This window comes from Mus musculus, chromosome 8, assembly GCF_000001635.26.
Source record: "Mus musculus strain C57BL/6J chromosome 8, GRCm38.p6 C57BL/6J".
NCBI classification, from domain to species: domain Eukaryota; kingdom Metazoa; phylum Chordata; class Mammalia; order Rodentia; family Muridae; genus Mus; species Mus musculus.
The window spans coordinates 3664185-3676428 of NC_000074.6; the positions used below are offsets into that span (position 1 = coordinate 3664185).

The window sequence follows — 12244 nt, forward strand, 5'->3', positions numbered from 1 at the left end:
TAATACAATTTGGTAATTGAGATCAGGGATGGTGATACCTCTAGTAGTTCTTTGAATAAATAGTCTTTTTTTAAAAAAAAATCTAAGAGTATAGATATACTAAATATGCAGGTATACATGTATATTCATTTGGGCATTGTATTTACAAAAGAGTGTAAGTGAACATGTGGCCTGCATTGATGAGCTGAGTTGAGACTGAAGGCATGTGGAGGTTTGAGTGTGCATGTATGTGTGTGAGCCAGGTAGGGGAGCAGACAGATGGAGTAAATGCCTTTCTTTTCTGGCGTGTCTCTGTGGAGGAGAGAAGACCTTGAGGACTCCACCAGGGTAAGCATTAAGGATATGGGTCTGACATCAGTACTGGGTATAGGTGTGGGGTCAGAGTGGTTTCTATCCTTGCCTAACATCCGCTTTGCTCTCTGTGGTGCCTCAGAGAGTTCCTTAGCTCCAGTGATGCAATCAGTTAACATGAGGGACTTACAAAAAGTAGAAGTTGGTTGGTTGAACTGTGCAACGAGGCCCGAGAGGGAAGGGAAGGTGTTGGGGGCTGGGAAACCCAGCTATTGTTCTAAAAGGCAGACTCTTGAGTTCACACAGCATTCTTTCTTTCCTTGCGCTCTCTCTCTCTCTCTCTCTCTCTCTCTCTCTCTCTCTCTCTCTCCCCCTCTCCTTTTTTTGTAGAGATAGAAAACAGAAGAAAAGCTGAGAATGTGGGGTACAGTTGTAACCCCAGCTGGGGAGGTAGAAGGAGGTGGGTCATTAGTGCTTGCTGGCCAGCCAGTCTAGCATATTTGGTGAGTTCCAGGCTAGTGAAAGTTGCTGCCTTAAAAAACAATGTGGACATTACCTGGGAGTGACAGCTGAGGCCATCCTCTGCCTCCCACCCCATATATAAAAGGGAGATGAATCAAGCACATTCCAACTGTCTGTTTCGTCTGTGTGTCTTTCACCCAGACAGTCTAGCTTTCTCAAAAATTTCACTTCTGTGTTGCCCCAGTGTAGGGGAATGCCAGGACCAGGAAGTGGGAGTGGGCGGGTTGGTGAGCAGGGGGAGTAGGGAGGGGATAGGGGCTTTTCAGAGGGGAAACCAGGAAAGGGGATGATAACATTTCAAATGTAAATTAAAAATATCTACTAAAAAATAAAAATAAAATAAAATGCACTAAGAGAGAATCTGTGTCAAGAATGAACACAGTGTATATAAAATATATCATCGTCCAAGCTACAAGAAATATTGTGGAAAGGTATTTTTAAAACTGGATTAATGGCATGAATGTTGTTTTGTGTTCTTGAAACATGAATCAAAGACTTTTTCGTATACAAAAAAATCTCTTCTGTCATCACATCTAGGGTTGCTTCTTGACCATCCATGAAACTTCTGTCCCTTTAAAGACTCTTTTGATATGGTAGCTGAAGATGCCTCCAGGGCGAGAGATCTGGTGTGGATCCCTGAAAGCAGGAAGCAAACCCTGCTTCCCTCCCCTCCAAAATGAGATTTCCCCATCTATCTGACATCTTCCGGTAGGTGGGGATGTGTGGACACTTGGGAGGTCCAGCGCCTAAGGCTGTGGTAATCTACGTGAATCAACCAAGCAGAATGCATGCATCAGCCTCCCAGGATAAGAACCGGAGGAAGCCAGGTCATGATGAAGGTCAGGATCCTAGGGGCGGGAAGGGGAAAGGAAGAAGTGTGGCTGAAGGTGGGAGCAGTCAGGGATGGAAGAGCTCCTTCCTTCTAGGGGCCCCATAAATGCCTGCACTGCACAGAGCTAATCTTTGTCCTTCCTGCCCGATTGAGTTCCCCTACTGACTCCCCACATATCTAGATGAGTCTCAGCGCCTCCTCTCACCACCAAATCACACACAGGTGCTCACAATCCTGACTACGAGAATATAACCTTGGCCTTCAGAAACAAGGACCAACTCAAACTCAGCCAATCAACACCCACAAAACAAGGTGAGCGGACACTCCCTCGCCCACCCCCACTAAAACCTTAAGGCATATGTGAAGGGGGGAGGGAGTGCTGGGGACTGTGGTGGTGGCAATGGTGGCATTAAAGATGGTGATGCAGCTGTGGTTGTGGTAGAGAGCTTGCCCAGCATGTTCAAAGCCTTGGGTTCAATCGCCAGCACTGTATAAACTGGGCGTGCACACCTATTATCCCTGAATCTGGAAGCAGAAGCCAAAGACATCTTTGGCTACAGAGAGAGTTAGAAGCTAGTCTGGGATACTAGAAACCCTAACTAGCCAACTAACTAACTAACTTGTGAGGCTGGAGAGGTGTGTGACTCGGTGGTTAAGTGGTGCTTCACAAGTGTGAGGACTATAGTTCAGATTCCAGTATCCACAGAACAAACCAGGTGTCCCGTGCATGCCTTAACCCCAGCACCGAGGGGCTGGACACAAGGAGGTCACTGGGGCATGCTGTTTTTCTTCCTTTTAGTGGCTCACAAATACATCTTAATCATAAGGCTGATTTTTGTCCTTCGTGACTGATTTATTATAATTCCCTAGATTGTGTTTCCCCACCTGGGAATAAACAGGAAGAGTCCGTGCCTCAAAGAAATAGGTGGCACGACAAAGGAGGATAACCCATGCTTCATGTCTCCCTGTCGGTCTGTACCCCCCTCTCCCATGAGTGATGGTACTAAGGTGAGGGTAGCTTTGTAGCTGAGGTGAAAGAGGCTGGGTTTCTGAAATGCTTCTGGCAGTGCTGTTGGCTGTGCATAATTTATTGAGAGGGATGTGATGGTCACTATATAAGGAATACAAAACTGGCTCTGGGCTCTGGGGCTCACATGTCCTATGTCTCTGTCCCAGCCAAGTTCAAGACATCCCTGGACCCAGCTGAGTCCCCGCCTTGGTTGTACAGAACCATTATGATGTTGTATGTTCTCCTTGCTCTCGTCTTTTTATCCTGCATCGTCCTCTCTGCTTTGGTCTTGGTGAAAAGTAAGTGATTTTGGAAGACGGGCCAGGGACGGGATTGGGGAATTACCGCCAGTTCCTCTCCATTTCCAAGGAGGTTAAAATGGAGACGGGACCTTAAAGCTTTCCTACTCTCTCCTAAACAGATTCTGAGATGTCCAAGGAGCTGTGGACCTTGAAAGCAGAGCTTTCGAATGGTGAGTGAGAGGCTCAGGGGAGGCCCACGATGGTGCTGGTGGGAACAGAAGAATAGCCATCTTAACACCTCAAACTCCATGCCCTTAGTTTCAGACACGGTGTGGAATATCCGGGAGCTCCAGAATCAGCAAACGAGGATTTGGGAAGCTGCCCAGGGGGACATCAAGGAGGTCAAGAAGACCCTTGGCACAGTCATGAGTAGCATCCAGACTGGAAACGACCGGCTGAAGACTGTGCCGGCAGGTGCTCCTCGCACACCCGTTCTCTTTGGATGAATGTGTTTGGATGTTCAGAACAAATAGGGTACTAGTTATTCAAGGAGCAAACAGGGCCCTGGTCTCTGGATTTGGAAGCCGACAAGAGATATTTCCTCTGAGCTAGAGGAGGGGTTGCTTAAGCACTAGTGGCGTTGTGGAGGTGACTCAGGAAAGCACAACATGGGTTGTGAGTTTGTATCCCCAGGACTCACATAAAAGCTAGGCACGGTGTCACAGTTCTGTAACCGCAGCCATCAGGTTAGAGCCGTGGTGGTAGAGATAGGCTGATATATGTGGCTTACAGGTCACCCAGTCTAATCAAATGGGTGAATCCCTAGGTTCAGTGAGAGGTCCTGTTTTTAAAAATAAGGTAGACATCTCTAAAGAAACACAACTGACTGATGTCAACCGCTGCTCTCCTCACATATGTGCACAAACAAGTGTACACATGTATGAATATAAACACATGTATACTGCGCGTGTGCACACACACATCACACCACACCATTACGGTGAACCTCCACTACAGGGATCTGCTTCACTCAAACTGGAAACTACTAATGATGTCAGGGCTTTGTTTGCAGCCCCATTCCAGATTTATCTGTTTCCTCTCCTTCCCCCAGATATAACCCAAATCAAGAAAACTCTTGAGGCGCTAGAAAAGAAGGCACAGCCTCGTAAGTCAGGGCCGGGGAGGTGGACTGGGGTGGAGTCCCAGACCTAGTGCTGGTCTGCCTGACCTCAGGTCTCTCCTCTCTTACAGAGCCCAGTACATAAGAGGACACCACAGCAGTACCTGTGAAGACTCCGAATTGCACCTGCTAGTGAAGATGGCAGATGGGGGTGGGTACTGAGCTTGAGTGTGAACCTGCCGTGCATCCTCATATAAAAAAGATTCTCCACCAGGGGGAATGAGTGTTGAAGAGGTGTGTATGCAAATGAGCATTTGGGGTTTCCATGTATTCCAGGAGAAGGGTTTATGGTGGAAAGAGAACATGGCAGTCACAGCAGGTGTTACTCTTTATGGGCCACATAGGTGTATGCCCTGGCTTATGTGAGTATAGGCATGTCCTGGTTGGCAGCTATTCCCGAGAAGTCCCCAAAGTGTAAGTGACATGTAGGACATGCCTCCCCATTCTCTTGCTCATGTATGTGCATCTGGCTGTTCTGTATGTGTGTCACTGAAGTGGTGGGTGATAGACATCACCCTGGAGATGTGTCATGGCATGGGTCATTCCTAGTGTTTTTGGTCATGTCAGCTTGTGTGTTCAGGGCATGCACACAAATGTAGCCATCGATTTCTGCACTTGTATTTATGATTCAAGAAGATAAATGCCAAGGGAAATGATATGACTCTGGAGCTGTTTTGGGGAGGCCTGTGGGACAGAACTTTGGGACCTGGTGGGGAGATTGGATTTAGGGCTTTGGTTTGGTGATGAAACAAAACACCCAGTCCTGGAAGCCAGACATGGTGCAGCTGGACTGTAATTCCATCGCTTGAGAGGCTGATTGAGATAGGAGGATCATGAGTTCAAGGTCAGCTCTGGCTACAAAAGTAGAGCTGGGGTAGGGTAGTGAGATGGCTCAGCATGCAAAATGCACCGAGGCAGAACCTGACCTGAGTTTTATCCCTGGGGTCCACACAGTGGGAGCCCCACCTGCACACCAAGGTGAATGAAAGACACAATACTAAAATAATTAGAAAAAAAATACCCAAAGGAATCTATGCCCTACTAATGAGACATGTTGTAAAAAAAAGTATTTAATAAAAATTTCCAGTGCAGGGTTCCTTCCCACCTTAGACCATTTGTGTTCCCGAATGAAAGACACAAACTATGCCATATATTTTAAAATATGCCTTAGGCAGCTCAATGGCTGAACAGCTGCCCATGGTCCATGCCGTTAGAATCCACTTTCCAACTGATAACTCCAAGTCATTACTCACTAAATTCTATGTTCTGTCTGGGCTGCTCTTAACTTCATTTATCCAGCCCACATGGCCACGCTTTTATGGCTCTCCTTCTCCCTCCTGCACCATAGTCCTCTTCCATGGTGGCTCTCCTTCTCCCTCCTCTTCCTCATGGTCTCTAGCCTGGGGAAACTTCAACCCTGCCTATGTCATGTCTCTTCTCCCCAGTTATTGGCTGCTGGCATCTTTATTTGCCAATCAGAATTAATTGGGGGTGGGGTCCCTCAGGCTACCTGCAGACTCCAAATCTTGGAGGCCATCCCTTAGCATTTTGACAAACAGTAAAAAGACAAAACCTCAGCAAGACACTTGCTCATCCATGAAATAGATGATAGATCGGCAATGGCCAGAAAACGGAAACAGCCTAGATGTCCATCAACTGGTGAAAATGTGCTGCATATATACAGGACAGAATTTACTCAGCACCAAAGGAAAATGAAATAATGACATCGTCAGGAAAATGGATGTGACTGGAAATCATTGTGTTAGGTGAAATAAGCCTAGAATAAGGTTGGAAACAAAACAAAACAAAACAAAGCACCCCTAAACCAAAGACTGTATATTGTCTCTCATATGTGGAGTCTAGCTTCCAATATTGTGTGTGTGTGTGTGTATGTTAGAATGGGTGCATGTAGAAACCACTAAGATGGAAAGATCCCATGAGAGGGGTTGGGAGAGAAGCCTCAGGGAGAGGGGTTGGAGGGCAATAGAGCACAGGCAGTAAGAGAGTAGAGGGAGGATCCTGAGATGGTTGGATCTAAGTGGGATTGGGGCCAGGAAAATGGGTGACTTAGTCAGGGTTTTACTGCTGTGAACAGACACCGTGACCAAGGCAACTCTCATAAGGACAACATTTAATTGGGGCTGGCTTACAGGTTCAGAGGTTCAGTCCATTATCACCAAGGCAGGAGCATGGCAGCATCCAGGCAGGCATGGTGCAAGAGGAGCTGAGAGTCTTACCTCTTCATCTGAAGGCTGCTAGAACACTGGCTTCCAGGCAGCTAGAAAGCCGGTCTTAATGCCCACATCCGCAGTGATGCACTTCCTCCAACAAGGCCACACCCACTCTAGCCAGGCCACACCTCCAAATAATGCCATTCCCTGGCCAAGCACATTGAAACCACCACAGTGGAGAAGCAGAGAGTTGAGGGGATAGTCAACCCAAAGTAGGTATGTATGAAAATATCATAAAATAAGCTAATTAAAAATAGCAATAAAAGAACAAATGTTCAGTGTAGATTTCTGCATGGGCTTGAACCTGTCCCTGGGGTGTGGCTGCTGGAGCAGACCCTTACCCTCCAGGGTGCACACGAGTATAAGTGTGCCTCTGTGTGCTGGCAGCCTAAGCCCTGTAATACGTCCCTTACTGTCTCTGAATGCATGGATATATACGAGCCCCTAAGTGAGTACCCAGAGTGCGTATGTATAGCTGAGCACACCCTACTAGTGTCTGAGCATTATGTGTCCCCTTCCACCATATATAATACAAATAAAGGAAACCCTGTAGTCATGTAGGGGTAGACAAATGCGTATAATAAGCCCAGGCCTAGGGAGGCATAGCGTGAAACTCTAGACTAGATGCAAGTCTGCCTGTCCCAAGGTCTCTCCTTTTCCCCCATAGTCAGCTGTAATAGAAAGACATCAACATCAGACTCAGATGACTCTGTATTGTCCTTGCTAGTGAAGGTAGAAGGCGGGGGAGTTACATTAGGCTATGCATGCTAGCACATGCCTTTAGTCCCAGCATTTAGGAGGCAGCAGCAGGTGGATCTTTGTGAGTTCAAGTCCAGCCTGATATATAGAGTTCCAATAGAGCCAGGGCTCTGTAGAAAGACTCTCTCACCACTACCATCACCACACTAAAAAAGAAAGAAAAAGAAAGTGGGGGTTATCTTTTTACCCTAGTTTCAGTGTGTATTATTTATTAATAGAAAAATCACTCCTCACGATGAATGACATGGAAATATACCATGCAAGGCTGGAGAAATGGCTCAGAGGTTAGGAGTGCTTCCTGCAATTCCCAGGACCCTGAGTTCAGTTCTCAGCTCCCCTTTTGGGCAGCTCACAACTGTTTGTAGCTAGCTTCAGAAGATCTGATGTTACCTCCTAGCATGCACGCACACATTTCTTTATTTTAATAAATTTATGTTTATTTAGATGTATTTGTGTGCATGTCTGTGTGTATGCCACATGTATACAGGTGCTTTCGGGAGGTCGTCTGGAGCTGGAGTTACAGGCATTTATGAATTGCCTGATGTGTATGCTAGACATTGAACTCAGGACCTCAGGATTCACCATTTAAGTGCTCTTAATAACGGAGACATCTCTCTAGCCCAATAAATCTTTTTTTTTTTTTTTTAAAAGGAAATTCACCAAGCCTCAGATTCTTGGATATACATAAAAGAACATGTGCCCTAGGGCATGCACATTATCCTGAGACCAGAGGCTAACTGCCCTAGAAAAGCAAGAGATCATAGCCCAGTGCCAGCTAGTGTCAGGCACGATCCTGGTAGACACGCGCTCCCCCTTGTGGCAGTTTTCCGTACACCCCTGCTCCTCCCCCGTACCTGCACGAAAAGCTCCCCTTTTAGGACTCCCCTTCAGAGCATTTTGCTAAGATCCGGTGCAGTTCCCAGCCCTACCTGCACCGGTCTCATCCTTTCTCTGTGTATCTGCGCTGCGTCTCCCAGTCTATCTGCTTTGGATGGTCCTGCGGTGGTGAAGTGGAAGTCTCGAAGTCCCGGCCCTGGAGCAGCTCTGGTGGAAGGGCCTCCTAAGCATTCCGCAGAGCCCTCTTCCTGATGGCGGCGTGTAGGACCGCCCATTCCCATCCATCCTTGCAAACCCGGGGTCTGGTGCGTGCACAGCGGGGAAGGGCTCGGCTCCAATTCCATTTCACAAGAGTGTTCTTGCTTCACCCAGAGAGGCGTCCTAGGCTCCAGTTCACCGTCCTTTCCAGGAACCTTCTGCTACCATCTCGCTCTTTGGTCTGCTGTGGCTTCATAGTCTCCTCTAGGAGAGATGGCCTCTGTCTCCTTCCTAAAGGGTTAATGTAGCGAGGCAGGTCAGGGTCCTGGCAAAGGACCACCGGAGAAGGCAGGTGATATACTTTTCTCTTCCATAATTCCTCTTCTTTCCCCTAGTATAGGTTGGGCTAATACGGTGTAGGCTACTCTATCCATCCCCCTTCGCTTTTCCTTTCCCCTTTGGATGCTGGCCTGAGTATGCTTTTAAACTTCCTAACAGTCTGGCTTGGGTTTTCCTTAGTCCTTTTTCTAGAGCTCCAGTCCCATCAAGTGTGGCTGACCTCCATGACAGCGGATCTTCTTCATTCTCCTTGGCTTGCTTGCCCTGAGACTACAGGTTGCCTGCCCTGGACTTTCCATTTTAAACTCGAATAAATTGCCCCGAAAATTCCATTTGAGTCAGTGTCTACATTTCTGACTTTTTCTTCTCTGTAGCCTAAGCTGACCTTAAACCAGACCCGTTGTTACAGATGGCATGGCTGTTGGCCGGGTTGGGGATTCATAGCTCATACGTTTATGTTTTCACCTATGAGTTATATCCACCTAGTTACAATCAGAGGGACCCAGGGCACTTCCACTCCGGCGAACACTAGAATATAAAAGCCCCAGGCAGATGTCTTCCTTCCTCCTATCTCCCCAGGCTTTGGATCCAGGCTTTGGATCCAACGTGACTTTGAGGTGCTTGGGAAATGTCTGTTGACTGAGGGCCAGTGAGAAGAGTCAGAGAGTACAAGTGTCTCTTGGAGGGCAGTCATGATAGATCCCTTTTGGTGAGTGCTCCATAGCCTCAGTAATAGTGTCAGACCTTGGGACCTTCCCTTGAGCTGGATCCCACTTTGGGCCTGTTGCTGGACCTCCTTTTTGGGAGTCAAGCAATCTTATCCATGGCGTTCCAGTGTCTTCTTTTCTCTGTCACTTTTTTTTCTGTCATTGGTTCTTTTGAGACAGGGTCTTACTCTATAACCTTGGCTGGCTTTGAACTCAAAACCCATTCTGCTTTAGCTTCCTAAATGCTGAGACTACCTACAGGCCTGAGTCACTGTAACAGCTCTCTCTCTCTCTCTCTCTCTCTCTCTCTCTCTCTCTCTCTCTCTCTCCCTCTCTCTCTCCCTCCCTCCCTCCCTCCCCCTGTGTTGTTTTGTTTATGGCAGGGTCTCGCTATATGACCTTGGTTGCTATGGAGCTTGCTATGTAGACTAGGCTGGTCTTAAACTCACAGAGATCCACCTGTCTCTGCCTGCTTCTTGCTGAGATTAAAGGTGTGCACCACTTTGCCTAGCCTCTCATTGAGAGAGAGAAAAAGATAAATTTCTCCACTCATGCTGTCCAGTAGCAGCTTTTGTGTTCTTCAAGCGCGGGCAGTATGAGCTGAGCTGTATCTATTTTGAAAATACACACTTGGTTTTTTAACACTAGGAAGAAGTGGTAATAGCAAAGACAAGAGACATAAGGAAAATTAAAAATCAATACCCATTATTAACATTTCTTTATTGTAGTAGTCAGGGTTCACTAGAGTCACAGAACTTATGGGTAGTCTCTATATAGTAAAGGGATGAACCACTGAGCCATCTCTCCAGCACTAAAATGTACTAAAGCATTTAAAAAATAGTATTTTGGGCCAGGGGATGACCTCGTCTGTAAAGTGCTTGCTGCACAAGGATTAGGGTCTTGCTTCAATTCCCAAAACCCACATGTAAGGCCAGACATATAGGCGCACAACCGTAATCCCAGAGCTGAGGAGACAAAGACAGGGGAGGGGAACTCTGAGGCTCATGGTCTGCCATCTCAGTTGAATTAGGGCGCTCCAAGACCCAGAAAGAGACCATATTTCAAAATGAAGCCAACACCAGGTGTGGTGGTGCACGCCTTTCATCCCAGCACTCAGGCAGCAGAGGAAGGCAGGGTGTGAGTTCGATGTCAGCCTGGTCTGAACATTCAAGGTTGTCTTCTGGCCTCCACAGGCACATAGCCCCCTCCTCTTTCTTCTCCTTTTCTTTTCTGAGACAGGATCTCATTATGTAGACATGGCTGGTGTGGACCTCCCTGTGGAGACCAGGTTGTCCTTAAACTCATAGAGAGCCACTTGCCTCTGCCTATTGAATGCTGGTATTTATTCGTTTATTTTTAAAATTTTGAATTCTTTAGCTAGAAAGCCCCACATTGTTTTCATTTCTTCTCATAGTTCTTTTAATTCTTCTCTCAGATATCACGCCCTGATAGCAGCCCCGCCTCCCTCCTCTCCTCCAGCTCCCTCCCTTTCACCATCCCTCTCCCCCAGATCCACTCCTTCAGAAAAGGGCAGGCCTCCCAGGGATCTCAGCCAATCAAGTTGCAATGAGACTAGGTACATCCTCTTATATTTAGCCTGGACAAGGCAACTCAATAGGAGAAAAAGAGTCCCAAAAGCATGCTAAAGAGTCAGAGATAGCCCCTGCTCCCACTGTTAGGAATCCTACAGGAAGATCAAGCTACAAAACATAATATGTAGTCAGAGGATCTATGTCTGACCCACGCAGGCTCCCTGACTGATTGGGAAGGGAGGAGAGAGAGAGAGAGAGAGAGAGAGAGAGAGAGAGAGAGAGAGAGGCGGAGAGAAGAGGAGAGGCCAGCCAGGAACCTGTGGAGAGAGGGGGAGGGGGATGAGGAGAGAGGGAGAAAGGGGTCAGGGAGGGAAGAGAGTCAGAGAGAGTAAGAATGTCTTCCTGTGGGGTCATGCTCTCCCCTTCAGCTTCTTCAATCCTTCCCCTAATTCAAACATAGGGGTCCCCGACTTCAGTCCAATGGTTGGGTGTAAGTATCTGCATCTGTCTCAGTCAATGCTATGAATTTTTAAATTAAGCATATGGGGCAGTGGCATGGTTCATCTGTAAAGCACTTGCCTAGCCATTGTGAGGCCCTGGGTTTCATCTGCAGCATTGTAAAAGACATAATTAAACCTGCACCTGACTTATGCAGGTTGGAGATATGAATAGACTCCAGGAGAAAATGACCTACATTCTTTCTGCCGCTTGTGTTTCCTCTTAAAAAGATCAGCTAAACACGGGAAGCTCTGGGCACATATATCACCTTAATTTTGTTGTCATCTTGGTCTACATAGCAAGACTGTTTCAAACAACCACCAACCAACCAATATACAGCACAAAAAATTAAGGGGCTGGGGAGGTGTCTTAATAGATAAAGTACAATTGTAAAGATCTGAGTTTGATCCTGAGTACCTACATTAAAAAAAAAAAATTGCTGGGTGTGTTGGTCACACCTGTAACCCCAGAACTGCCAGCCAGTGAGGTGTTTGTGGGGCAGACAGAAGGATTTTCTGAGATGCTTGACAGCTAGCAGAAATGGTTACCCCAGGTCCAGTAGTTAGACCCTGTCTTAAAATAAGTTCCAGAGCAATAGAGATAGACTCAGTGTCAACCTCTGGTCTCTGCACACAGGAGTGTTGGGCACATGAGACACACTGACACACAAAGGGAGGATAAGGATGGTCAGACGCCTCCGCAGGTAAAACTACTACTACTTCTAAAACACTGCAGCTACACCATCTGTGAAAGATGGAAAAACACCCCCAGATCAAGCGTTCTCCTTCACCCACTGGTAAAAAAAAAATCACGTGTCAGGGGAAATTGCGTGTAAATACATCACGTCTACAGTTCACGTACTTACATACTTAAGAAGATACGTGCCCGAGGGCATGCACGTGCTCCTGGGATAGAATACTTTGCATACTACACTCTTGCTCAAAAGCCAGCTTTTATAGCAAGATCTCATAGCCCAGTGCCCACCAGCGTTCTGCGCCGCGGGGCTTGGACACGGGCGCCCCCTTGCGGCCCCTCTCGGTCACCGCATTGCCCCGCCCTCCGTGCGC

The 12244-nt window shown here is 47.2% G+C and overlaps 2 protein-coding genes and 1 long non-coding RNA gene across 3 annotated transcripts; 1 reads left to right on the forward strand and 2 right to left on the reverse strand.

Annotated features, from left to right (window-relative positions):
- Positions 1-1577: 1577 nt before the first annotated feature.
- On the forward strand, positions 1578-4721 carry Mcemp1 (mast cell expressed membrane protein 1). Its single transcript, NM_026985.1, has 7 exons — positions 1578-1652; positions 1868-1957; positions 2822-2953; positions 3076-3126; positions 3215-3370; positions 4008-4061; positions 4148-4721. Exons 1-7 carry the CDS (start codon positions 1598-1600, stop codon positions 4159-4161), a joined length of 552 nt encoding a protein of 183 aa, NP_081261.1. The 5' UTR covers positions 1578-1597; the 3' UTR covers positions 4162-4721.
- Positions 4722-7000: 2279 nt separating this feature from the next.
- Fcor (Foxo1 corepressor) lies at positions 7001-8207 on the reverse strand. Its single transcript, NM_001357661.1, has 2 exons — positions 7996-8207; positions 7001-7212 (listed from the first exon to the last, which is right to left on the reverse strand). The coding sequence occupies exons 1-2, from the start codon at positions 8182-8184 to the stop codon at positions 7075-7077; spliced, it is 327 nt and encodes a 108-aa protein (NP_001344590.1). The 5' UTR covers positions 8185-8207; the 3' UTR covers positions 7001-7074.
- Positions 8208-9835: 1628 nt separating this feature from the next.
- On the reverse strand, positions 9836-12215 carry Gm45231. The gene is made up of 2 exons (XR_870093.2): positions 12043-12215; positions 9836-10422 (listed from the first exon to the last, which is right to left on the reverse strand). It is a non-coding gene; the product is annotated as a predicted gene 45231 (long non-coding RNA).
- Positions 12216-12244: the final 29 nt, after the last annotated feature.

Coding starts and splice junctions, on each gene's coding strand:
- Mcemp1 (NM_026985.1), top strand. CDS start 1,598: ATGCATGCATCAGCCTCCCAGGATAAGAACCGGAGGAAGCCAGGTCAT. Junction 2,954..3,075: donor TGCTTTGGTCTTGGTGAAAA/GTAAGTGATTTT, acceptor TCTCCTAAACAG/ATTCTGAGATGTCCAAGGAG. Junction 3,127..3,214: donor GAAAGCAGAGCTTTCGAATG/GTGAGTGAGAGG, acceptor CCATGCCCTTAG/TTTCAGACACGGTGTGGAAT.
- Fcor (NM_001357661.1), bottom strand. CDS start 8,184: ATGGGAATGGGCGGTCCTACACGCCGCCATCAGGAAGAGGGCTCTGCG. Junction 7,213..7,995: donor AAAGGATGAGACCGGTGCAG/GTAGGGCTGGGA, acceptor TTTCTTTTTTAG/TGTGGTGATGGTAGTGGTGA.